The sequence below is a fragment of the Haplochromis burtoni genome, unplaced genomic scaffold (assembly GCF_018398535.1).
Source record: "Haplochromis burtoni strain Fernald_Lab_line unplaced genomic scaffold, NCSU_Asbu1 Contig_106, whole genome shotgun sequence".
Lineage (NCBI taxonomy): Eukaryota > Metazoa > Chordata > Actinopteri > Cichliformes > Cichlidae > Haplochromis > Haplochromis burtoni.
Window position 1 is genome coordinate 1,841,629 of NW_024582467.1, and position 27,474 is coordinate 1,869,102.

The window sequence follows — 27,474 nt, forward strand, 5'->3', positions numbered from 1 at the left end:
TTTTACACTGCATCTGAATAATAAGTTAATGTAAAATGTTGTCTATAATAATTCGGCTGTATATAGAATATAATTAAATAGAACTAAATAGAAAAAACAAGAGCTCATTCATTCAAATCCAGCTGTGCTGACGGGGATGCGCTAGTGGTGTTGACGTCAGTCGTTAGGCGGTCACACAGAATGCCTGTGTAGAATTACGGCGAGCGCGCGTGCGTGTATGTGTGTAAATTTTGTCCATGCTGCGCGCGACCGTTTGTTTTGCCTGGGTCAACACATGAAGGACTTTAATATCAACACTGCACAAAGTACACACAGCGCTTACCGTAAATAAAACGGTTCCCGCTGTTTGTGTGTGCGCGCGCGTGTGTATCATTGGCGTATCCGCGCGACACCCCTCTCTCCACCTCCCGACGTCACCGCTCTCCATCACTCGTTAAGGGCTCCGGCTACAACCAGCGCTCACACAGACGTACGCGCGCGCACAGCCGCTAGCCAGTAGGCTAACTACCGTTTCCTCTTTCCCTACCGGCGGTGCGGTCGTTGCGTTCAAAGTGTGTTCTCCCGGTGTTGTTATGTGAAGACGTGACTCTCGTCGAATAACGGAGAATATTTATCTGCATCTCTTCCTCGGCTGACCGGGAGCCGCCATGGAATGCCGCGTCCTGTCCATACAGAGCCATGTAGTCCGGGGATATGTGGGCAACAAGAGCGCCTCTTTCCCGTTACAGGTAAATACAATTTGCATGCACCCGTTTTCGGACAACGAGCGACCAGACGCTCGTTATCGGACACGACCCTGTCTGACGTGTTTCACTGCCCTTTGCCAGCAAAATCCGACTGCGGCACTCTTATCAGCGCCAAACAGGAACGTGTAAATGGCTAATTAGATGGTGGAAAGTTAGTACAGTCTTGGATGCGTTTATTTATGGCTCCGGTTAGTTGTAATTTCCCAGCTGTGAGAGTGAAAAACGGACATAATCGACGGCGATGTTAGATGTGCAACGAGAATCTAAAAATAACTGTGTAGTAGCCCAGATATTGAGGGACAGCCGCGACGACAGGTGTCGTGCATAATACCTCCCCCAAACCTGTGCATCCTTATCAGAGATGGGAATGTTAATCAGCAGAGGTGTTTTTTTTCTACCAGCGTCTTCGTTATTTGCTCATTTAGCCACCAAATGAAGAGGAAAGTCGTTATCTGCTAGAGAAATTGCGGCGCGACACATGTCATTGAGGGTGTCCGATAATGGAGCAAGGTGTTCTTCATCATAATCCGTGGAGAGAAAACACGAGGCTGTAGAGCAAGCGTATTCAAGCCGTATAACAACGTGTAGCCTACCAGTACTTTTTGAATGAATCATCCAACAGTGATTAACAGCCTGAGGATTTGCATACAAAACCAGTGCAGTTATAATATGTCCTATTATTGTCATTACAAAACAAATATCGCAGTGAAAAAATCCTTAAACTATACCCTGCTTTACTACAATTTTAAAGTCTTCCTTGTGAATTGAATTGCACCCCCTGACATTAGATTTCCTTAAGGAAAGCAAGTGTGAATATTGAACCAGAATTAAAATAAAGAAATGATTGGGCATGATTTTCAAGCCCTTTATATGTTGATATAGCTAAAAGTCATAATCAAGGTATTAATCTGACTGAAGTAATGCTATAGAAGTTTTTGATCAAAATAAAACTTAAGTAATAGGACTCCTTGTGCAGAATAGCATACAATACATTAGTGCATCTGCTGGGTACCTTTTCTATAATAATACTGCATAATATACCTTTATATTTCTAGTTTCAATTCTGGAACATAATAGGTAACCAAAGCTTTAATATAAACGATGCGGAGTATCATTTGTAAAAATTTGAAGTAGTAGAAGTAGAAAGACCAACAACACCACAGAACAAACCCCAAATGATGTGCAAGAACTTGGTGACAATGGGAACAAAGAACTCCCATTTACCAGGAAAACACCTCCCGCAGAAATTGGCTCAAACAAAAGTGTTTGTCTCCTGAATCCAAACTGGAAGCTGCTTCCACAGGAGAGGGTCCTGATCGCTCAAGGCTCTGCCTTCCATTCAACTTTTGGAAACTGTAGGAACTGCAAATAAGCCTGCAGTCTGAAAAGAGGCTGATATTGGAGAAATATGACCTCTATTTGAGATCAAGGCTTTTCAGGGAGAACTTGATAATTAATAATTACAATAGGTCAAAGTAGATGTAACGAGTTTCATCAATACGAAGAAGGCAAATGAAAGAAGGCAGTCATAGCTATTAGCTGCACCACGTCTCATCATTCACAGTAATACTGAAAATTTTATTTACATGGTTATACAGTGTTATATCAGTGGTACCCTGATATAACACAAGACAAGCGCACACATGTCTGAAACTGAGAGCAATTTAGTAAAAGGGTAGTTATAATAACACAGTTATTACACAGTTGGAAAGACACTTGGAGCTGTACTCCAAGTGTCAGGAAGAGCAAAATGGATGTAATTTACTGATGTGGTTACATGGTGTGGCAAAGTAGGGCTTTAGGAAACTGGTTGAAAAGCTTGACCCAAGATACATCAGCCCGGGTAGAATATATATTTCATTTTAGTTTTATTAGGGACAAGCTATTAATTCAAAATCTCTGTTCACCTGAGTGTGTAACAGGTGAAAGAAAAATGCTTATTGCTGATACATTTAGGTTGTTAAATTACAATCATCTACCTGATGAAGGTCAACTGGACTGGAACCTTGTAGTTTAATAAATGTATTGGTGGTAAGCGACACCATGAGCGGGAACTGCATTTAATTGTTTTGGTGAAATGTTTTTATGTGACATTACGGTGTAGCTGCTGAAGACTTGTGAGGGTGAGGTACTTTTTTATTAAATTAAACAGTTGTGTTATACTTTTACTTAAAAGTCAGAGAGTTTTTATATTAGCAGAAATACTGTTATCACAGATTTGCTAAAAATTGTAAGATAATTTTGTACTTGATGGCTATACCTGGTTAGACACCATGATTCCATGATGTTTAGGGCTAACTATGATAGTAATTGCTAAGTAGTTTATTAACATACCACACAAAAGAATTGAGCAGAAGTACTACGTTACATCCCACCAGTAGTCCTATCACCATCACTGAATAGTGTTAAGTATTAACAGTACTCAAGCCCAATAGGGAGGTAAAATGAAGCTGGAAGTTGTCTTAATCACACACTAATGATAAAGGTTGTAGAGCAACTTATTTAACAGTGGGAACAACTTTGCTGTGACAGAGTTTTGTCTGATAACAAACCACATGCTGTTTAATAAATGTAAAATGAAAGTTTAATGCAGCAGTATCTTGTACTTAAGATGTTTTGAAGAAAAAAAACAAAACTAGGCAGATTAATAGCCTGTAACTCAGAAAGTCTTTGTACTGTGAAGGTAATTTTTTTTGTAATGGTCTTTGGATATCATATGATATATAACATTTGTTAGCTGATCATAACAAATGTTCAGCTGGTTCTGAATTGCTCAGGTCGGACTTTTTTCCCCCCAGATTCATAAAATAAAAAAATCATTTCATTACGCATTATAATGTGGCTGCCTCATCACAACATTGGAAAGATGTTGGTTGGTTTGGTGTCCTCGTAGCATTTTGTTAGAGTTATTTATCTAACTAGGATTTCAAGTATGTTAATTTCTTTCCAACTTTACTTCTTCAGAAGTTAAGAAATGCCATTGTACAATTTTCTTGTCAGTTTCCCTGCTTCTTGTGAGCTTGGCATTTTTTATCTTAAATTTGCCTTTTTGTACATCTGCCATTTTTTCTTTTTTCCTAAGACATTTTCTTCTTTTGTTTCACATAATGCACCGTTTGAATCTAGAGTCTAAAGTTGGCCCTTTATAGTTAATTTGATATGTGAGACCTAGAGACCTAGTGTTCTTGCCATCAACTGACAGTGAAAATCTTTTCCTTTAGGATCTCTGATGTTTACAGTTTATCACCTTTATTTACTGTATAGCATATTTAAACCAGGACATAGGATGATGCAGACGGATTGCTTTGAGCCTGTGATTATCTTGATTACACTGAGGATGGTTATAATTTTAGTGTGCCAGTAGTGATGCAGTCAGTAGTGATAGTGAGGCTTTATCGGCCAACAGTACAGTACATCACCCTGAAAGACTGGAGCTTGTTGTAAGAAGGTTCAGGTTTATTTTTAGCTTGCAGTACCCCAGGGTGAATTTTGCGGTTATCCCAATGACTTGTAGGCTTTGATGCATGTCACCAGAGTCCAGTAGAGACACTAATGTTCAACTACTACGCCTGGTTAAGCCTGTTTATACAAGGCTAATACTAAAGCAGTCTTAACTAGTGCAATGTAAAGTGTACTGTAAAAAATTGTCATTATGGCTGCTTATAGCTTAGGTGAGTAGGATCACTGACACTTGTCCCTAAGTTTTCAAGACTGATGTTTTGGATTCATGATAAATATCTGAATAGGTAACAAATTTGCTGGGTTGTAGGTTGTTTTTTTTCTTCAGTTTCTCCTTAATATTATTTTATAACACAACGGTAATGCAGCCTTAGCTGAGATGCTCAGATCCCTCTCTTTAGCCACCTCCATCAGCTCATTTGGGGGGAATACCAAGGCATTCCTTGACCAGCTGAAAGATATACTCACTGTGCCCGGAGTCTACCCTGGTGCTTCCTGACAGGGCATGCTTGGAACACCTCAGCCCAGGAGGCATCCTAGTCAGATACCTGAACCACCTCACCTGTCTGTTTTTGTGATTGGAGCATTACTTTCCCCTTTTGAATTGCCTGAAACCAACTTAAACTCTTTCGTGGCCTCACAAAGATCCTCCCACATGCATGTTTTTGCTTCAGCTGCTGTCAGAGCCACACTCTTAGCTTGCTGCTATCTGTCAGCTACCTCTGATATACCTCAGGGTAACCAAGCCCAGTACAACTCGTTCTTGAGCATGATGGATCCTTTCACCATCTGGTTTAGGGACTATCTCAATAACAGGCATCCACTACTTTGTGGCTGCAATTCTGTGCAGTTGCCTCGGCAGTAGAGGTACAAAATATGGTCTATTCAGTCTCAATGTCTCTGATATTCATTGTAATGCTTTTGAAGTTCTGCTGAAGGTGGGAATTGAAGATTTTGTGGACCAGCGCCTCTACCTCTGCTGGATTCTCTCAGTGCACCTGCACAATAGGTTTAGGTTTGGGTGCACCAGGGCTGTCCACTATCCTCCTCTGCCACCTGATCCAACTCACCAGGTGGTGATCAGTTAACCGCTTAGCATCTCTCTTCACCCGAGTGTCTGAGACATATGGTCCCAGATCTGATGAAACAATTACAAAATTGATATTGTTCTGCAATGCAGAGTGTCCTGGTGCAATAATTAACACGCTCATGCTTGAACATGGTGTCCATTATGAATACACTGATAAGCCTTGCTAAGAGAGCCAGCATTTGTGTTAGAATATCAAGAGTCTGCAAGAACATACATTTTCTAGGAGCTGCTCATGGTGCCAGTGTGTATAATGAGTGTGTCTGGATGGTGATTGCGGCAGACAGACTGTGTGAATGAACCACTGCTGATGCTTGTGGACATAAGCAAAAATTAATTAATTAAAAAAAGGGCAGTGTGTTAAATTTAGACTTCAATGGAAAACCCACAGGTCAATGAAGGAGAAAGTCTCACCATGCACAGTAACAACCATGATTCAGCTGGTGTCACAGATCAGAGAGAAGAAGATGATGATGGTGATGAGGATGATGTCAGCGAGCGTGCCGGGCATCCCTCTCTCTTCTGTCACGACGGAGAATCTGTGGCATGTCAGCAGCCGGGAGACGGCAACATGAGAAAGCAGGGCTCTGATTGGCTGCCACAGGATTCCTCCTAATGACGTCAGAAAAGATGGAGACAGGCTGCCTTAAAGTTAAAGCTTCAGCTTTCACATAGAAACAGTATTCAAGGGCACTGGCACCCTCCATAATATCAAATAGCAATTTTTTTTAACATTAAAAAATAATGAGTACATGTAAATTTTACATCTTGATTTCTTTTAAGTGCCAGAAGTGGAAAGGAATAGTTCTTTCAAAAATAATGTACAGAGTAACTGCACAAGAGAAGAGTGTAGCAGTTAAAGTGGAATAAGTGATCCTTATTATAAAACTTTTAAGTTATATCAGACTTTAGTGACATGCACCCACAGGTATGGGCATTTCCAAATAGGGGAGAAAAGCTGACTTTTATTTCTCACTCTGTTATATAAATCAAACTGAACTGAACAGTCATTGCAGAAGGATGGTGCCAGCGAAGTCACAATGCAGTAAAATTAGCTGTTGTGTTGCCTCAGATGTGATGAGCCAGAAGTGCAACTCGTTAATTGAACTCGTCTTTCGTCAGCTGTGAAAGGGGCTTCCTCGCAGGGGAATTTACCAAAAGCTTTTCTCCAAGAAGGCAAAATGTTTAATTTTTTTTAATCTGTTAAGATCCTCGCCTTGAGTGAAAGCTTTCCCGTCAGCAGCGGTGCAAACAGTCTGTCAGTGACTTGAGGCCCATGAATAGAGCACGGGAAGATGTGACCTAAATAACATATTCTTAGACCCACCCATGTACATCCGCTGTAAATACACGGTTTTGCATCAACGGCCAATTTGGATCCACGCTGAGGCAAAAGAACACGCTGCGATAAATGTCAGTGACAGTTTGTGTAGTCACAGCAAAGAAACAGATGTTTCCAAACAGACGGGAGGTGATAGGCTGGAAGCTCAAAATCACTTCTGAATTGACTGAAATTTGAAAACTGAAGCTGAAAGAATTCCTAAATGGTAAAATCCAACCTCATCATGCATTTATTGATCACACCCACTACTACTATGAGTAACAACAGTCTTATATCTTGATTGAAAGTAGCGTTATGCTCAAAGCTGCCATGTTTTTTTAGGTACATGTCCAAAATGCTGCAAATGTTCTGCATATTATTTTACATTGATATTGAAACGTTAAAGTTATGGGGCAATTGTTTATTAATTTTCTTATAATGTAAAAATAGCAAACAATTTATTGTGAAAGTTACATAAAATGAATGAGTGTTTATCAGAACTGAAGCACAGACTTCTTGGACAGCATGTACTTTGCAGTAAACCAAAATACTAGTATGATATTTAGATTAAAAATATACAATAACAAGTCAAACAGCAGCAGTTGTTTGATTATAGAGAAACTGCAGTCGAATTTGCTTTGGTCAGTAATTACAATTTGGATTATTTTAACATTAAAAACTGTTATTTAAGAGGGGGAAATAGAGTGTTTGGGGTAGGGGAGTCAGGGACATCCAGTAGGAAGTTAGTCCCAGACTAGCAGGTGTTTTCGTCTGTAAAGGCAACTACTGGCTCCAGGTAGAGAGACAGAGAGGGACACCAGGATGTCCAGACAACAGTGGGCTTGATCCCTTTTGGAAATCTGCTCTGTAGCTACACAGGGAGCAATTTTCATTGCCACATTTAGCCATTTACCTCGCTTTATTTAGGAAATTTGTATTAAATATTTTGGCAAGGCAACGATCACTTGAGGTTTAAAGTGTAACATGATCACTGACAGTCCTGTAAGTTAGGACAACAGAAGACTCTCCTGAAGGATAATGCAAATATTAATATATCAAAAAAGGTCATAATTCATTCAGTTCTGTGTGCACAGGAGTGTAATGTGACTGCAGTGAATTGTTCTGCATGTTAATCGTGTTTTCTGAATGCTTCACGCTGCTGAAATAAATACAGTGTCCCACCTTTCAGAAACCTGTACAAGGTCAAAGTTAATATCTACACTGTGTTCCTGGGTGGGTGGAGGGGCTCTTCTCTGAAAGAGGATTCTTGTATCTCAAAGTCACAGTCAGTTGAAAAGAACAAAGACCTCATTCACTCTGCCAGCTTTAGCTCAATTAAAATAAAGACATTCAGATAACAATTAACTCAGCACGTGGATTAGCCATGTGTGGGTGTCTCTCTCTCTCTCTCTCTCTGGGGTAATTTATAAAAACAAATCTGTTAAGAAACACAGAGAGAGTGAGGACACCACGAGCTGTTTCTTGCAGATCTGTGTGCAGACTTCAGCAGAAGTTACATTTAGACGATGTCTGTATGTCCATCAAGGTTAAATGAAGTCTAACAGTGTGTTTCTTTTTCCCTCCATTGCAGTTTGACTTTTTCATGTTCAACTTTACAGTAAGGCAAGGCAAATTTATTTGTATAGCACAATTCAACAACAAGGTGATTCAAAGTGCTTTACAGAGACATTAGAAACAAAAACAAATAAAAAGCATGATTTAAAATTGATTAAAACAAGCAAACAAACAAACTAACTAAACACACACATTTCACACCTGTTTGCGCGATCTGAACCCTTATCGTAAGGGGAGCTACCAGTCCTTCTGTGGGCGAGCTACTTTCTATTTTAAATTCCCTGAATTTAAAATACTCTCTAGACCCAGTTGGGGAGCTACCCAGAGCTCTAATCAGTACTAAAGTATTTTCTGCTCATTATTTTGCAGCTTTACTATGTTGATTTAATATCACAAACACAAAACAAAGGCACTGAGGCTATCTAGTTAGCTACAACTGAACCGCCAAAGTCAACCTGAGAAGGACTGTTCTTTAGTGAGCCTTTGCATTAAAAATGACAAATGACTATCCTCTCTTTGAGGTTGACTTGACACAATGGAGAAGTAACACATTATACATTAAATTCAATCAAACTGTTCACCCAGAAACCAATGTGTCTGCCCTTCTGTTCTTGTTCTGCTTTCATGAAGAAAATTAACTTGGTTAAGTCATCACAGATAATTTCTCCCACTGCTCAAAGGTGGGCAATTACTGCTTTGCCGCAACCAATAAATCCTTACTTGTGGAGAAAACTCAGATTAAATATTTTAATATGCAAACCAAACATGGTGATGGAATCATGACGATGTAATGACCATATTTCTAAATCTTTTTAATAATTGTTCTAGTACACTGCCAGTCTGTCGCAGGGCTAACACAGACTGACAAACAGCCATTCACACTCACATTCAGACCTATGACTAATTTAGAATCACCAATTAACCTAACCCCCCCTAACGGCATATCTTTGGACCGTGAGAGAAGCCAGAATACATGCAAACTCTGCACAGAAAGGCCCCAGCTAGATCAGGACCTTCTTGCTGTTAGGCAACAAAGCTAACCACTGGGTATTACTGTGCTGCCCGAGGGTCCAACTCCTCCACAATGAAAGCATCAATATTCCAGCAACGTTCCAGTTAAGACATAATGCTCTCGGTCTTTGAAAAGATGAAAGCTTTGTTAGGAATAAGTATATCTCACTAATGTCATAACCTGGTGCCTCACACATCATCACCAGTGAACTCCTTGTGGTACCTGAGACACACCAGCAGCCTGAGACTACAGAATGAAGTCTTTAAAACACAGCCGAGCTGTAAAAGTGTGTTCTCCTGATATCTTCTGACAACTGTTTTCTTTCTGTGTCTTCTGTTTTCAGCTTTTAGGGTTTGAGGTGGACTCAATCAACTCCGTCCAGTTCTCCAACCATACAGGTCAGGCCACTGACTTAGCCTGTGTATCTCTCAGTTCGTGCGTGCCTGCTTTGTGTGGGTGTGTGTGAGTCAGTCAGTTCACTCGGTGTCGTGATGAGGTGTTGGCGAGTGTTAACAGACATGGTTCCCTTCGAGGCAGCGACCGTGCCGAGGCTGACGACTCGACAGATAAATGAGTTTCTGTGGAGGTCAGCGGCTGCATGCTCAGACACCAGAACAGCTTGGAAACACAGATATAGCTGCAGGGAGATGAACGCCATTCACATTTTATACAAGCTCCATCTCTGTCTCTCTCTTATTGGACATGATGCTGCTGATCTGGTGCCATCTCTATTCTCTTTAAGAAGAATCATCTAAAGATCTCATTTCATGAAAAATTCATTTTTATACTTTTATGAGATTTTTTTTATATGAGCCGTGAAAATCTGAAGTTGCTTAATTGGCTCTCCAGTAAAACTGTTTTGTTTTTTTACATCCTTAAGCTTATTAGCTGTATGTTAAGGGGTTAAATAATTATGAAAGTTTATTGATGACTCTCAAAGTTTAAAATCTAATCAGTATAATTGAAAGAGATGTGTAAAATTTCTGCAAAGGCGTACTTGTGACAGAACTAATTTGATTTGAAGGAACTTGTATGATTGCAGTGATGATGCATCTTGTTACAGAGATGATGCAGACATCGCCTCTGGGCTGTCTGCATCATCTCTCTGTCACATTTAGCCATAATATTTGGATCTGATTGCCAGACGTGAGTGAATAATCTGCACCGTGTCTCCTTTGTCGCACTGATGTGTGGCCCCACTTCATGGAATCCAAGCTAACTGAACCTGAAGAATGAATCAGCTGTGAAAACAAACATATTTGTCCAGCTGTTGCTTGTTGCTTCATAGTGGAGTCAAGAAATAGTAGATCATAACAAAGGTTTGATTTTGTTTGTGGGTGGTAAACTAATTCATCTGCATATCTGATTTCATGTGACCTAAAAGACAGTGCGACCCCCTCGTGTTATGGTTTAATGCAAGTGATCCGATTCCATACGGTTACTGCTGACTTAGCTGTAAGCTGAAAGTCTGATTGACGAGTGAACTGCTTTGAAGTCAGCCTCAGATTGTTTTGTATGGAGTTGTTATCGACACAGATAATAGTGAGCTTAAAAACAGTGAAAGTGACCTGTGGTGATGTTGCAGACTGAGGCTAAACATAATTGTAGGAGTTTTTGTAGGATAAGTGTCATGTGGGCGAGCCTGGAGCTTAAATGTAGCAGCAGCAGATGGTGGTATTTATATTTGCCTGTTGCAGCCTTTTTCAGTATTTTCAACTACTGCCTAGGTCACGTTTCATGACAGACATGTGAGCTTTAAAGAAAGTTTATGTACCTGAGAGGTTAGATTCAACTTAACTAGGCTTTCTTTGTGTTAGCTGGTTCAAGAAAACCCCAAACCCACTGAGATTGATCTTTGTAAATAGCTATTTAATGTCTATCTTCTGTTTCTTTACCTTTTTCCTGTGTCCTGCTTTTGGGTCCTATTGGTGCATATATAGTGAAATCTCACAGTGAAAATTTGAAGCCTTTTTTGGGTTTAATTTAGATAACTATCACTTATAGCTCACGAAAATCAGAAATCCGGTTTCTCTTTAGAATATTTCATAGGACACACAAAAAATAATTTACAAAAGAGAAATGTCCAACTTCTGAATAGTATGTTCTCTTATACACTCAGTACAGGCTGGAGCTCCTTTACCGTGAATTACTGAATCAGTGTCACCTTTTTCATTATCACTTTCCAGATGACATTGGATAGTTTTGCAGGAAAAGTTGAGCCAACTCCAGAATTTTCCACACAGTCCTTCTGAAATTAGTTTTTTCTTGCATTTCTTGTCTTAGAGAATTACTGGAGTTCAATTTAAACCCTTGGGGACGAGTTAAAGCCAGGAGTGAGTAATCTAATCACAGGTTGTAAGCTCACTGTTATTATCAATCCACTTGCAGAGTAGACAGTGATACAGCTGAGGACAGTGTGTTGTGGAGAAGAGAAGAAAAAGTCCTCACATCAATTGTGGGATTCTGTTTGAGTGACCTTAACGCAGAAATGCCTCAGACTTTAATCAGATCTTACATTTGCAATTTCTCAGAGGAGAGTGTGTAATTTGGTGTGACATATTGAAGAAGACGTTTTCATCTGAAAAGGGAGAGAAGAGCGGCTGGGGAGAGGGGCAGAGAAGGTGAACAGAGAGGAAAAAAACTGGAGAGAGGAGAGAAAATGAATCAAAGAGAGAGATGATGGAGAGAGAGAGACGCTGGGAGCGGCCATGCGACGCAGCAGTAAACAGCAGCGGGCGTTGGGAAATTGCGACAGCAGCGTGCGATGACGTCAGAAGCAGCTCTTATCTGAAGGCCTGCCTTCATTTTGCCCTCCCTCTCACGCACACACCACTCTGACTGCTCATCTCTTTTCTTAGCCCCCTTTGGCTTTCTCCTGGCTTGTTGCTTAGCAACCAGAACCCCCACCACAACCACGTGACCTGGCTGTGACTCACCTGGAGCCACGACGTCACCAGCTTGCAGCAAACCTGTCATGTGCAGACAGACACCCTCCACACTGGCTTATATGCTTGTGGCCACTTCACATACATGCACACCTGTATACAGTATTCAGCACATGCTGAGGCAACACACAAACACAGTGTGTGTGTGTGTGTGTGTGTGTGTGTGTGTAGTGGAGCATGTACGTCTTTGTCGTGCTGCTAGCCTCCACTCTGTCCCTGTCTAACCAGATACTGTGTCTGCAGGTATCAGGTCTGCTGTGTGTTTGTGTGTGTGTGTCTGTGTGTGCGTGCATGTATGTGTGTGCGTTCTTCATGCAATTAGATTCAAATTCTGGGTTGTGGGGTAAAGACATGTCTGGGGCACAAAGACCTTCTCAGGAATTTATGATCAGGGTGTTTGTCTTATCCTTTGGATGATGTTTGCAAGGTTTAATTGAAATGAGATATTAAATGTAAAATCTTGATATGTCAGTGAATAAGATGTGATATAATGAAACATTAGATATAATGAAATGTGGGTAGAAAAGTTATCCTGTGTGTGAACCCTGAAAAAGACTGAGGGCATAGACACAGACAGGAAGGGAGGAATAATAGGGAACAGTTGAGCCTAAGCAAACATTAAAAAATACAAATAATAAAGGAGGAAAGAAAACCACACGAGGGTCTGACCTTCAGAATAAAACAGGAAGTAAACTGAAAGAGGGACTGGAGCAAACTCACACAGAGAGAGGCTCGACTAATTAAAGTATCATTGTACAGTTTTCTAATCACATCACGTCATGTTTGATTCTCATTTAAACTTTCTTTGATGTACTTTTTGTGAATTGGTTGAAAAGCTCACATTTCCCTGCAGGAGAAGTGTGTTTTATCCACTGGTCTCTTCACAGCAAACACAGTAACATCTCTCCTGTGCTTTCTGAAGGATATTCTCACTGGAAAGGTCAGGTCTTGACAGCAGATGAGCTTCACGTTCTTTATGAGGGGATCAAACTGAACAACGTGCACCACTATGACTATGTTTTAACAGGTGGGTGTCCTACTTTTTCACTTGTACCGCTGCTCAAAATGCAGATATCTGGACAGTTTAATTTAGTTTAATCAAAGTTTATTTTTAGATCCCCCTGAGGTTAAATTTAAATAAGTTCCTTGCAGTCTTCTTACTTTTTTTTTTAGCATCATGTACTTGTGTGCCAAATGTAGATAACACATGTTATCTACAATTATCAAAGCAGTAGATCAATTTTGACCACGGGAATAAAAAAGAGATAAGAAGTCACAATTTTCTTCTGTAAAAACTTTTTAAGGTAAATCTGAGAATCAGCTTGGATTTAAGTAAGTTTAAGTTCAACTGGGTGCCATTATTGAGATACAGAGCAGTTTAAGTTTAAACAGTTTTTAACAGAAATCAAAAAGTATAGTTAGTTATGAATCTTTTCATACACGGCCTATAATAATTTCTCTGCTCTGTCTCTTCCTTGTGTGTGTGTGTGATGTCTGCAGGGTACACCAGAGACACGTCCTTCTTGGAGATGGTGGTGGACATTGTTCAGGAGCTAAAGAGAGCCAACCCCAACCTGGTGTACGGTAAGCAAACACATGGTTTCACAGAGTGAGAAGGGCACAAGAATCACATTAAATGCAACAAAAGATCCACTGCTGTGACTGAGCATTTGGCTGCAAATGCCGACCTTTAGGAAATTCTTGCAGTTAGTAGAACTGCTCTCAGTTATGGCAAAAACTGTAATCAGATTGTTTTGGTCATACTTTTAATTAATTTTAAGAAAAGTGTCTTTTTACTGGGGATTTCAACTTAAACTTAAGTAAATAATTCAGATGAAAAACAGGTTTCTTTTAGAGTGGTAGATGTGGTGGAGGACAGAGTGGGAGGGACAAAAACAACCGCAGCGTCCTTCCACGGGTCAGTCTCAGATTTATCAAGATGAGAGGTTTGGCTCCTGGGCTGAATGCTTTTACATTCAAGCCAAGCCTTCGTTATCAGAGTTTAAACACATTTTTGGTGAGGCAGCAAAGGCATTTATTATTTAACCAGCTTATTCAAAGTAGATCCACTTCACTCCAGGGATGACTCTGTAGCCTGAAGGATTTTTTTCTCATGTCACACCACTCAGTTTGACTCAAATCAAGACTGTTGCAGTTTTGCCTGTGGACACTGTAATAGTAGATATACAGTGAGACTTACTGCCTCTGCTCAAAATAATAAGCAAACATTGGGTTTTGCACAGTGTGTTTACCTAAGCACTTATAGAAGATCCTCTGTTACATGCTGCTGCTGCTGCGAGATGCTTTTGAATGTTGTCATACTTTAATAACATAGGAGAGCAGTGACTGTAAGACAGCATGGGTGTTTTATGGAAGTGAGAGTAATTGTATGCATGTTTCTGGCTGTATTACACATATTTATTTGTCATATCAGAACATTACTGGATGTTTAATCTTTGCCTTATTAGTTCATTATTTCATCAACATCTTCCCAGTAACAGGTTGTACATTTTTTACTGCAGTTAGAAACACATGGAAATATTTCAATGTGACTTTTTTGTGTGGAGAGTGGGGATTGGATAAAAGTCTGATTGGATAAGTGGTTAGGAGGAAGTATGGATGCATGGATGGATGTTTGATCAGATCAGTTCCAGAGTTATAGCATAGTTACCTTTCAAGACCTGATGTCCAACTCCACCCTCAGAACTAAACTTACATTTTTGCCTTCACCACAGCAGAGGCTCCAATAATGAGAAAAAGTATTAAATTGGTCATTTCCTAAACTGATATGTAATAAACAGTATAGCCCAAAGCAGGGTCTCCAGGTCTTCTGTTTTAATACTTTAAAAATGGATAATAGGTTTTTCTGTCAGTCTCATTCCCAGCTTGGATGCGCTCATCTCCAAATCCACTTTCATGCCTCCCATCACTGCAGTGTGTTTATGTAATGCGCTGATTGCTGGTGTGCTCTCACTCTCAGTATCTTTTTGTCGTTTCAGTGTGTGACCCCGTCCTCGGAGATCATGGATCTATGGTGAGATTACTGATTATTCGTGTACCCTGTTGTATGTGTGTCCATGCTGATGTCTGTTGCTTTTAAGAAGGAATTTTGTGCCTTTCAGTTTTGTGTGGGTGGGATTTAGTGTGTGTGTGTGTGTGTGTGTTTATACAAATATATATATTTGTGTTCGTGTTCTGTGGGTGTGTTACAAGACTAATTTCTCATGACAGAGGGATTATTGTGATCTGACAGTATTACATATACACAGTGACTCACTCTGTGTGTATATATATCTACTGTGTGTGTGTGTCTATGTTGTGTATGTATTACATTATGCGGACAGTTTGTGTTGATCATGTAAAAGCATGAAAACAAACATCAGAGAAAAGCTTTGTATTAACACAGCCCACAGATGAAGTCCTCTGTGTTTGTGTGACTCTGTTTCCACAGTATGTTCCTCAGAATCTTTATCCCGTCTATAAGAACAAGGTGGTTCCTGTTGCTGACATCATCACTCCTAACCAGTTTGAGGCTGAGTAAGTAAAAGTGTTTTCAGTCTTGACAATTTGACGACTCTGTGACCATCTGTTCATTCACCTTCTGATTAGTAGACTAATATCACTGCATAACAAAGCCTTATATTATTGCCAGAGCTTAGTTTTATTTATATGGTGCCAGTTCACAATGGTCATTGTCTCAATGTGCTTTATATTGCAAGGTAAAAACTAGATGTTGATCATATGGTCACCAATGAGCAGCCCTTGGTGACAGCAGGAAGGAAGAACTCCTTTTAAACAGGAAGTGAATGCATTACTTTAGTTCCCTAGTAAGAACATTCATTGACATGAATGCATTCCCAATCCTCTTACAGGTAAGTTTAATCATCACAGCTTAATTCCGAACCCTGATCCCTAAGTTAAGTTTAACCTGCAAAGTAATAATAATGTAATGTAATAATGTGAGCAAGTAGGTCTCATAAAGAGTGTTTTTATTTCATTTTATTTATTTATTGCCTGGTTTCCTGACAGTGACCGCTACATGTGAGCAGATGCAATCACACACACATTCTGTGAGTCCTTACAACGGTCCTCTGCTCATGTCTGAGACAAACTCTCCCTGAATGGTTTTGTAGTTGTTCTGATTTTCTGAGTATATTGGTGCAAACGGCCTTTATGTAATGCCACTTATGTTACCTAATACTTCCATTTTGTGGTCCCAAAAATACATCTTTGCTCCCCTTGTATCCTCTCTTATCTTTCTTGTTAATTTTTCCTTCCGCACTTTATGAGAATCTCTTTTATGTATTCTTAATTTAAGCACTGTAAATCCAAGATGACTTGAGTTCTTTGAAAATACATTACTTTAATCAGTTACTTATTTCCTCTCTAAATATTTCTTTATAAATAGTGGTTGTGTAAATAAAGATGGATCCTTTCTTCTGTCACTGTGTATTTAGTAGGGCTGCACGATTTTGCATAAAATGAGAATCACGATTTTTTGGCTTAGAATTGAGATCACGATTCTCTCACGATTTTCTTTTCCAGTATAAATATTTATTGCACTTATTAACTGCACATCAACTTCGTAACAGTTGAGACTGAACATAAAAACAATAAATAAACATAAAAACAACAAATGTCTCACGTTTTGTTGTTGCCGCAAAATGTTGTACTGCTTGAAATTCCGTCTCCACCGTTGCTCGACACTGCGTGTATAGAGCAGGTAGTGCAACAATAGAAAAATAGTTGCGGGACGGCACTGTGTAGCGTTTGTCTAGGGTGTTGATCATTTTCCTAAATCCCTCGTTTTGCACAGTGTTGATGGGAGCCATATCTTTGGTCAGGTGATAAGTGATAGCCTCCGTAATTTCTTTGTGCCTGCGGGAGTTCGACGTGTATAGGGAAGCGCTGTATAAGGTTCCCGTTATTGATGTTTGGGTGGTTGACCGGGACGGATTTTCTCCTGTCACTTTCTCGTCATCCCTGACGTGCTCTCCGTTGTTTTTTCCCTGCTAATTTTAGCAGCACAGCTTCTGTATCACGTGGTATAAGGCTCCGCCCTTGTCATTTGTTGAGCAGGAAGAGTGAGCGCTTGTTTTCATGCAGATTACGTCCCGGATCAAAATGCGGTACAATCGTCGTCGTCTTTTTTTTTTTTTTTTTTTTTTAAATCGTTGTCATTTGGAAATGATATCGCACATAAGTATGAATCGAGATCGCGATTTTCTAACGATTAATCGTGCAGCCCTAGTATTTAGCACTCCTCTTTACTCTGAGATCACACAGTGAGATTGCATCATTAGAGCTTTGCTGTTTTTGGAACAAGATTAAGTCTGATTCACGCTCCAGTTCAAAGGTTATACCAGCAGGAGAGTGCAGAATACAGTCAGTGTCATTCAAGTACAGTAATGATTGATTAAGTCGAAAATAATTTGTCAGCTCAGCAACAGAAGAAAAAAAATTCTGACAGTTGCTTTGATCTTTTTTTTGTAGTCTGTTCAAACTGTTTTAGTGGTCCATTATCTGTAGGTCATGGACCACGAGATGGACCCAGGCAGAGTGATTAGTGCATCCTGTAAAGCAGCATAATAGCCTAACAGCTAACATTAGGTACAGTTTTAGCTTGACGCTATATATAATGGTCTTTAAAATACACAATTCGAATAATTTGGAACTTGAAGCATTTTGATGGAAACTGCTAAATTGAACCTCTTGTCAGTCGGCCTGCTCGTGGAAAAGTAAAGATGGTGGTTGAAGCCCAGTCCTAATAGTTTGCATTATGTCATTCGCGTTCTGTTTGTTTTCTCATCACATTAATAAACATGAAACTATTTGAAAACCTTTTTGAATGTATATTAGTGTCTCTATAAGAAAACAATTTTCTGCACTAAGTCATTTAACGTGGTAAGATTTAAAGCCTTATTTTTACCTCCTTTATAGTAGGACTCAGTGGACCTAACAGATGAAGCCATCAGATTCTTTGTTATAAATTCTTAAAAGTGTAACATCTGCTGCTTAGGTTTTAAATGACGTTTTTATGATCTCCACAGTCACATGTGAAGGTTTTTTAACCCTTACAGCCTCTTTTTTGCAGTAATATTAAGCAGTTTAAGAATCTCACATCTGTCACAGCTTTATTGTGAAGTTACTCCACCTGCTGGTTTGTCTGTATGCCTGCAGAATCAGACTGAATCAGGTTCTGTTCATGAAAGAGTCGTGATTTAGTGTCTTCAGGGTCTTTGTTGCAACTATGTTTTCACACGTTATTTATTTTGCAGCTGTTGTGATTGTTTGCTTGTGTTTTAGATTATTGACGGGGAAAAACATCAGCACAGAGAAAGACGCTGTAGAGGTAACTTATCCTGTTTTTCTTCTCTACATGAACATTAGTTCTTGCTGTAAAAGTAGAGTTTGTCTTTTTGCCTTTTCCAGCTTCATACTTCTGTATCTCATGTTCTGATTGTAGGTAATGGACCTCCTCCATGCGATGGGCCCAGACACAGTGGTTATTACGTCCTCTGATCTTCCCTCTAGACTGGGAGACCGCTTCCTGGTGTCATTGGGCAGCCAGCGTCATGGTAGGCGACAGGATTAGGAATGTAGTTTGACATTAATACAGGAATTTAACCTGTTGTGTGTCTGTTGTGCTGTTCAGTTCGTCCAGATGGCAGCAGGACAACACAGAGAGTGCGATTAGAAGTTCCCAAAGTGGATGCTGTGTTTGTAGGAACTGGAGACTTGTTTGCTGCTATGTTGCTAGCGTGGACACATCACTACCCCACTGACCTAAAGGTACACACTCACAAACAAACACAGAAAAACTGTTTGGAGCTCAGTCCAAAGTAACTGAAAGTTTGAGGAATAGGAACAGATTCAAAGACCTGCAGAGATTTGATGATTTAGTCCTCTGACTAAAACCAAGAGCAACGGTTCTGCTTTTTGGGGCGATCGTGGCTCAAGAGTTGGCAGTTCGTCTTATAATAGGAAGGTTGTCGGTTCGAGCCCCGGCTCCGACAGTCTTGGTTGTTGTGTCCTTGGGCAAGACACTTCACCCATTGCCTACTGGTGGTGGTCAGAGGGCCCGGTGGCGGTGTCTTACTACTGCTGCATATTACTGTGAAAACAAATCTTTGTATGCTGTTACAAAAACAATAAAAAGATTGTTAAAAAAAGACTATAACATAAGCTCATGCAACAATAATGCTGTGTGAGAGGGGTAATCACATAAAAAACATAAAATTCAAACCCCTTAGATTTGGCTTTCCTGTCAGGCACTGCTGCTAGTTTTAGATCACTCCATGGAAGTCCCATTCACTTACACTGTGCCCTTTCTGATCTCACCCCAGAGAGCGAATGCTAACTTAATCCATGTGGTGGATACTCACTGGTGGTAAAAGCTAAACAGTTTTCAGCAGTTGGTGAGTCCAAACTTTCTAAGTTTGGGGAGGAATGAGACTTCTACCTGATGCTTTTTCAGCACTCATCGGATTGGTGCACTATGACCTCATCCTCCAGGGTCAGACGTCAGTCTGCTGTAATGTCTTGAGGCGTCTGAGGGAGAACATTAAGAGGAATTTATCTCAAATCTGGTGACACGTGTACAATTTTTGCTCACCAAACATGGTATAGTATTTCCACTTAATTTGGTGGAAATACAGCTAAGTAAATAAAAGATAAGGTGACATATTTGAAGTCAGGAAGAAAAAAGATAAATTACTGTTTTGTTTTTTCTTTTCTGTCTCTCAGACGGCCTGTGAGAAAACGTTTTCAGTGATGCATCACGTTATCCAGAGGACCATATCCTACGCTCATGGTGAGAATAACAGAACTAGTTATCAGCGTCTAAAGCTTTCCTTGTTTGAATTTCATGAACAAAAACACTAAGAATTATGTGAAATCAGTTTAAACAGCGTCTTACTTTAGAGTTTCAAAAAATTTTGGGTGATAATAATAAAAACTAGCAGTAATATTTCTTACCTGTATGGGTCCTCACTACAGCAGCTCATTGATAAAGTCTGGATTTCTGCTCCTGTTGTTATCAGTTACTGGCTTCTCCTGCATAACTGCTTTTAAATGCGTTGCATGAATGGCAGTTTGTTCATGACACCTGTCTTCAGATTCCAAACTTTGCACAATCAAACTTTGCGGGTTAATTGAATTTTGTGTGACCCTTACCTGCCCCTCTCGCCCTCAGAGTTAGCAGGTCCTGGTCGGAGGCCCAGTCCGCCCCAGCTGGAGCTGCGGATGGTCCAAAGTAAAGCTGACATAGAAGATCCTGCCATAGTTACGGAGGCCACAGTCATATCCTAACGTTGCCCACCCATAAGACTCATACTAACCTCTCCATCCATAAATCTCTCAGCTCCTGTATCTCGGTAAATCTCTCATTACTGTAAACCTTGACTGTCATTGCCTAACTTCAATAACTCATCATCCAGACTCCTTAAACACCTTAGTATTGTAAACCCTTTAGTCCTTTAACCCTTTGAAGTCCTCAGTGTCCTGATCCCTAACTTAACCCTTAACCCTGTTTTGGAACCAGAGCCATGGATAGACAGAAGGTTTGGTCAGGGTATCCGAGAGGACTTTGCAGCAGCTCTTTAGAAATCTTTAGGGCTCTCCGGATGACTCAGATAGGGAACTTCCACAAGCACAAAATGTCATATGTTAAGGTTAATGAGAGTGATGGCTTTAAAAAAAAATCATCCAGTATTCAATCATCTGCACGACAGTGGAATTGATTTGGAGCTGGTAAACTGAGATCTGGGCAAAATTCACAACTGTTATAGAAAACATGGGAGAGGTTTTGTCCTTGGAGTGCTGCTAGGATAAGTTAATAGTCTTACCTCTGGTTTAAAATAATATTTTACCTTTTTTAAGTTTCATAAGACTTATTAATAAGTCTTTTCAAAAAGTTCTCATGGATAACTTGATAACGATCTCGGGTTTAGTTTCTGTGGCTTCTCTTCAGTCTGGCCTGGTTTTTTGCCCCTGTAGCCACACTGAATAGTGATGTCAGTGTATTTGGATGCACGTCAGTCTATTCACAGTGACCCAGCTGCTGAATAACAGCTCTCGCACAGAGTTAGACTGTATTTGTGGTGTTAGTAAGGGTCATGTGTACGTGCACATGTATGCACGTGCACATGAAAATAGGTGCACCCATGCTTTCTTAAAAAATAAAAAAAACAATAAAGAATGCAAACATTTTCATGGTAAATAGCAATAATCAGCTGCATCTACAGGCCATCCTTGTTCTGCTCTGCAGTGAGCTCAGCGTAGGAGCAGTAGAAACAGTTCTCCACCTGCTGCAGGTTCTGATTATTTATTAAAAATTATTTAATTAGGAAATGATGTGAGAGTATCTGAGTTTACTGGGACTAGATGGCTACATAAACCTTTCCCAACAAGTAAAGACATGTAAACTCCACAAACTCCTGCATGGAGTCAACTCCAGGTCCCTCTTGATGTGAGAAAACAGTGTTGCCAAGGATACGGCAGACCTCTGGGTCGAAGCTGATTTTCAGAGCAGAACAAGAATTACTGTCAACAGCTGACTTGGAGTACGCGTGACTGTGGGACGAGATCTTTTTGGTGGATGTAGTTGAGTAATGGAACGTATGAACCTACATGGAACACATCACGGATCCTGGATCTGGCGAGTAAGCCGGCTGATAGAGGAAGAAAGGCTTAGAGGGTCAGGGTTAGGAGTGACTTACCTTTCATCCAAAGAGCGAGGCAGTTGTCCACGGATAAAAATTGAAAAATGAGTTGCAAATTATAACCAGGCAGGCCGCCCAACTAAAGTCTCTTTGTGGAACCACTGAACAAGTTCTCCAAAACTCTACCTCAAAATTATTAAACTTGCCTACTTTATTGCTCTATTACTGCCACCCTGTTAAACTGGCATATTCTGTTTATTTCTGACAGTGTTGCACTCTAGAAGTGGTTCTCCACACCTGACGCCAAGTTGCAAGACTCTAAAGATCAAACACTGTTTTTCTATGGCTCTGCCCACCACACTTTTAATCCCTTACCCGTCTTACAGCAGTGATGTAATGGTGACCAAGTTTAACCCCTGAGATCTCTTGAAAAATATGAGAAAACAAACAAAAAAAAAAACGCACAATGTATAGATGTTGTACTATAACTGTATTGGACCATCTGTATGATATCTTCTATCTGATCTGTCTATTGGACCATTGTGTTGATGCTACTGTACTATAGACTACACGCACTACAATATCACTCAAACAGGAGACGTCCGGGTTGGTTGTGGCACTCGCAGACGCTTCAGTGCCTCTAGTTGTTGTCACCTGATAGTAACTGTCTAAAAATCAAAGTGTATAGTTGAACCTTTTTCATCTTAGCACAACATGAAAAAAATGGGCAACCCGAGCTGCCTGAGCTGTCCCCAGCTGATTGTAGACCACTCAGAAATTGGCCACCTCAGTGCCAGAACCAACCCACGTCACGCCGGACGGCTGCCGGCCCAGCTCTCGCCCAGAACTCTATATCTGAAAGTTGAGCCACTGAATTTACTGGAAGCCTCGAGTAGTATCGATAACATCTACAAGCTCTTTAAACTTTTATTTTTAAAAATGAGCTTTTGATTCCCATCACACTCCACTGTGGTCTCTGTCACGTCTTAATCTGTACCAGAAACCTGAATTAGTCTGTGCATGTGCGTACGAGTTCCTATTACCTTTATGTTTAAAAGTACTCATTAGGTGTGTTATGTAGAAATAGTTCTGTTTGTTGTGGGTGCAGTAAATGTAGGTCGAATTTCAACCAAATGCTGTGAGTTGAATCTTGAAACGAAAGATTAGTTTTGCACTAAACTAATACAGTTAAGTCGTTAGTACAGCTTAATCTGTTCAAACAGTTTCAGTTAAATCATCATCTTACAAATGTCACAATATAAACAATTTTCCAGAGCCAAAAGTGATTAACAATAAATGCGCCCCAAAAATGCCTCTCTAATTTTTAGTTGCACAAAAAGACATAAAGTCAAATGTCAGGGTTTCAAAATCACAGTATCAGCTTTTGAATTACATTAATATTTGTTATAACCAAAACCAAAACCAGTGGTGGTATTATAACCTGTAGCTTTTCCACAGTGGAACGTGATGGGAAGGGTGAGAGGAGAGCAAATGGCGACAGTGGTCATGAGCTGGTTTCAAACCAATGATGTCGCAAGAACTTGGGATGTGCCTTAGCCCACTGCGCTACAAGGGCACCACAAGAAAGGAGATTTCAGTTTTAAATTACCTCCAGAATCTTTTTTTCTCCTCAATTTTGGAAAGTGCAACCAAATATTCAGAGGCTTAAAAAAAAAGAAAAAAAACAGCCAGAAGCCATCAGTGATCCACCTGAGCTGGATGTAAGGTTCTGGGCAAGTCAGTGTATTTCTGTACTGCTGTTGTTTCTCTATGGACTGTACTGTGATACTGCCTTAGGAATCTAACATCATAATACCACAATACTACTCACAGAGAGGAGGAGGGGAGGGAAGGAAACATGAGATGTCTTAAATGTAGGTAAATGTATGTTTATCTTGTTTATAGAGGTGAAAGGGGCGGAATTATTGTCTGGTTTACAAAATTGCAGAAAATTGACTCTTTTAATTCCAACTAAAAAAATGAAACCCAAAAAATATAAAATTCAGTAAATATTTATAAAACTGTTTTTTTTTCTTGGTGAATGACTAATTTGAAATTGCAGCGTGGGTCAGATTTATTAATAATGATCCAAAACTAGACAGAAGTTAGAAAAAAACAACTGAATGAAAGTCACTTTATGATGTCATGGAGCTCCGTGTGTATGCGCACTGCTGAGAGGATGAATGCAGAGACTTTGTGAGCTTTGCAGTTTGCATTATAAAGCAGTCAGTTATTTACCTGCCTGCGAACCTCAGCACAAAACAGTTTTGTTCACAACTTCTAGATCTCCACCTGCACCAATTGCGTACACATCGTAACGTCTCCCCCTCCAAAAAATGCAACATTCCTTGTGAGATTTGTCAAAGCCCCACAAGGAATAGGTACAAAATAAAGCATACAAACAGTTAATTAACCGTTTGCAGTTAATTAAAACTCAGATTGTTAATAAATCTGGCCCTAATTGATTTATCATTTGGGAACTGCAGTGTTGTATACTTGTGCTCAGAGGTAATCTGAATGCACCTCTTGGACAAATAGGTGGGAAAAACGATCTCATTTGTAAAACACTTTTGTACCAGTACAGTTATATTGTGTCACTGTAGCGCTGATTGTCATATCAGTAACAGACTTAACGAGTCTGTGCATTTTGCCAACCGTCTTTCAGCTCTGCTAACAAACCCGACCGCTGTAACACTGGATCTAAACGCATCCACCTGTTGTGTCTTTGCTCGTGGGAGAGTGTGTGTATGTGTGTGTAAATGTCGTTTATGGTAACAGGGTTTCGTGTGTATGTGTGTCTGCGCATGTAAAAATGAAAGAGCAAATACATGGAAAGAAAATCTGCCAAATGTTGTGGGATGAAGAGGAGGGGGAGGTTAAAAAAGAAAAGGAACGCTTTGGTTAAGATGAGGAGGGGAGGAGAGGTGTGTTCAAGAGGACAATCACTCCCTTAACCCCAGCTGAACATTTAGAGGACTGCTCGGAGAGGGAACTGAATCCTAAATGTTCCCTTGATGCCTCACTTTGCTTCTTCTTCCTTTACATCCTCCAAACCTGCGCAAACCCCTGCAGTGCCAGTTCTTCTGTCCGTGTTGCTAGTTTTTAAACCTTAGCCTTGCCGTGTGCGTGTTCGTTAGATGGTTAAACTGTACTTTCACTGTTTCTGCTGTCACTGCTTTGTCACGCCGCTGTTCCCTGTTCTCAACGTGCCTCAGTGTCCATGTTGTTGCTGTCTGTCCTGCTCACGCTGCTTTCAGTAAGTCCAACTGCTTCAGATTCCTCCGTTGAATTTTGACTTGGTTAAAAAAACAAAAGACGCAGGTTTGGTCTCTGGCTGCTTGTTCATGGTAACTGTACAGGGGTTGAATTTTGTAGGCAGCAGGTGTTGCTAATCTTTTGAGGTTTTTAGAGTTTTGAGGGGGTTTTGTTCACTGAATCTGGTTATTATCATTAAAAACTAATTGCTAGATTTTAGATTTTTTTTAAAAATGTTAGTTTGTGTTGAAATACACCATTTTATGTGTTTTAGATGGAGGGGTGATGTAGCCAGTGAAGTCTCGAGTTTATTGAATTTAACTGACATGAGACCAAACTGGAGGCTCAGACCATCCAAAACATTGAGGTTTACACCTGCTACTGACATGCTTCTGTTTGTGGACCGTGTGTCACGTTTTTAAAGTTAACTGCAGATCAGACGGCCGGTGAGGTTTCTGAATGTTTCACTGAAGTGAAACCCTGTGTGATTGGATCCTTTGCCTCTCTGGCTTACGTGGTCATGTGACTCATTCCTGCGTGGCTATCCATGCTCTCCCGTCCTCACACCCCAGCCTCCCCTCGTCCGTCTCTGTTTAGTTATGAATTGGCTGCCATTAAAAACTGCAACAGCCCACCTGCTTGTGCCACAGTGGTCCTCTCCTCCTCTACATCCACAGGTTCAACTCCACCATCTTTTTTTTTTCCTTCTGTTCTCGGCGGCCAAAACAAAATGAGGAAATGTAATAATCATTGTTTGGTAACTGTTTTTAGTGCTATGTTTTTGGAGCGTTACGAGTATTTTCTAACATGTTACAATAAAAGATTGTAGTGTACAAATTCACATTTATAAATATATATATATATATAGATATATATGAGAAATGTATGTTCTAATGCAATAAAGAGAGATTAAGAATTACACGAGCTGGATCAGTCTCATTATTTACAATCTGTTTCTTCCTTAGATTTTATTGGACATACTTTGGACATGCTTCTGTATTTTAATGAATTTTATTTTGACATTTATCTGTGTGATATGCAATACATCGAGTGACTTTGTGCTGTTTCAGTTGGTCTCCACACCTCAACCTTCTCAGACATGATCGTAGATCTCAAAAGTTGGATTAAAGCTTACAATGTCCACCATGTGATTGCATTGTCAGCCTCATGAGGCAGTAAATATGGTGAAATGCTGTATCTGGCTCCAATCAAACCATTTTTACATCCTTTATTGTTTTTAGTTTAGGTTAGTGATAGCTCTGTTTTCCTGGTGCTGAGTGAGGGTTTGAAAAACCAGAGTTCATTTCTGAAACTAAGAACGGATCAACCTGCCACACCAATGACCACCTGAGGGCGCTGCTGAGCCATCAACTACATGGTATGACTGATCTTGCGCTTCAGTCGACCAGAGGTGGCAAAAGTACAGACATTCTGTACTTAAGTAGAAGTACAGATGCTAGTGTTAAAAATACTCCAGTACAAGTTAAAGTACTGATTCAACTTCTTTACTCAAAGTGAAAAAGTAGCTCTTTGGAGCACGCTTCTATGTTTGTGCAAAGCTAACTGAACCTTGTCCTACATTAAAGTAACAATTAAATAATATTAGTGGGTATAATACTGACTTTATTTCAGTCTAAATTTAATTTTCTAATCAAGGTACTCAGCTTGAATCAGGTAAGTAGAACACCAGCAAAGATGTTGCCTCTAAACAGGAACACGAGTAGGGAAGAGGTTCAGTGGAATTCAGCAGGTGGGGAACGCATAAAGTCAGCTGTAGTGGCTCAGTGTGGGGAAAAGAATCACAACTCACAATCATTTCTATTGAGAGCTCCAGTTTTTTGTTTTTTTTTAGTCTACAAGTTGTGGTCAGCTGGCCTGCTTGTCAGCAGATGCTTCATGAGTTGAGTCCTGGCTGATTTCCATCCTCTTCACTGACAGTACACTGTGTATGCTGTCTTTATACTAGACAGTATACAGTTGGTATGAAGGTCGAATTCAGTAAATGAATCTCAGCATCATCATCTTGATTTTAAATTAATCTCTGCTGCATTTGGTGTAAGCTGCCTCTCACCATGGAACTGCAGCCACTGTGCACCAGTCACACACACTGTTCTCTCCTTTCTTTACTGTTTGGCCACTAGATGGACATGTGGGACTCCAAGTGGCTCAGAATCATACACAGCAGTAAATGTGAAACTGTGCAGCTCAATCTGCTCAGTCACTGAAATGTGTTGTAATTTAGTAATCCACATTTCCATTTACTGTTGATGGTTATTTATGTTACTTTTTAATTCAGTAGGTTTGTTATGATATCTCAGAAATGCTAATCCTACGATAACAAATAAAATATAATCTATATGGTAACGTGATAGTCACGAGCCTTGAAGCCAGTCATGAGCGAGCCTCTTATTT

The 27,474-nt window shown here is 40.1% G+C and overlaps 1 protein-coding gene across 1 annotated transcript; it reads left to right on the top strand.

Moving 5' to 3' along the window:
* Window positions 1–106: 106 nt before the first annotated feature.
* On the top strand, window positions 107–25,981 carry pdxkb (pyridoxal (pyridoxine, vitamin B6) kinase b). The gene is made up of 11 exons (XM_005944242.3): window positions 107–728; window positions 9,544–9,598; window positions 13,068–13,172; window positions 13,646–13,729; window positions 15,145–15,179; window positions 15,597–15,682; window positions 18,452–18,497; window positions 18,612–18,723; window positions 18,801–18,937; window positions 19,892–19,958; window positions 20,340–25,981. The coding sequence occupies exons 1-11, from the start codon at window positions 648–650 to the stop codon at window positions 20,453–20,455; spliced, it is 924 nt and encodes a 307-aa protein (XP_005944304.1). The 5' UTR covers window positions 107–647; the 3' UTR covers window positions 20,456–25,981.
* The last annotated feature ends 1,493 nt before the right edge of the window (window positions 25,982–27,474 follow it).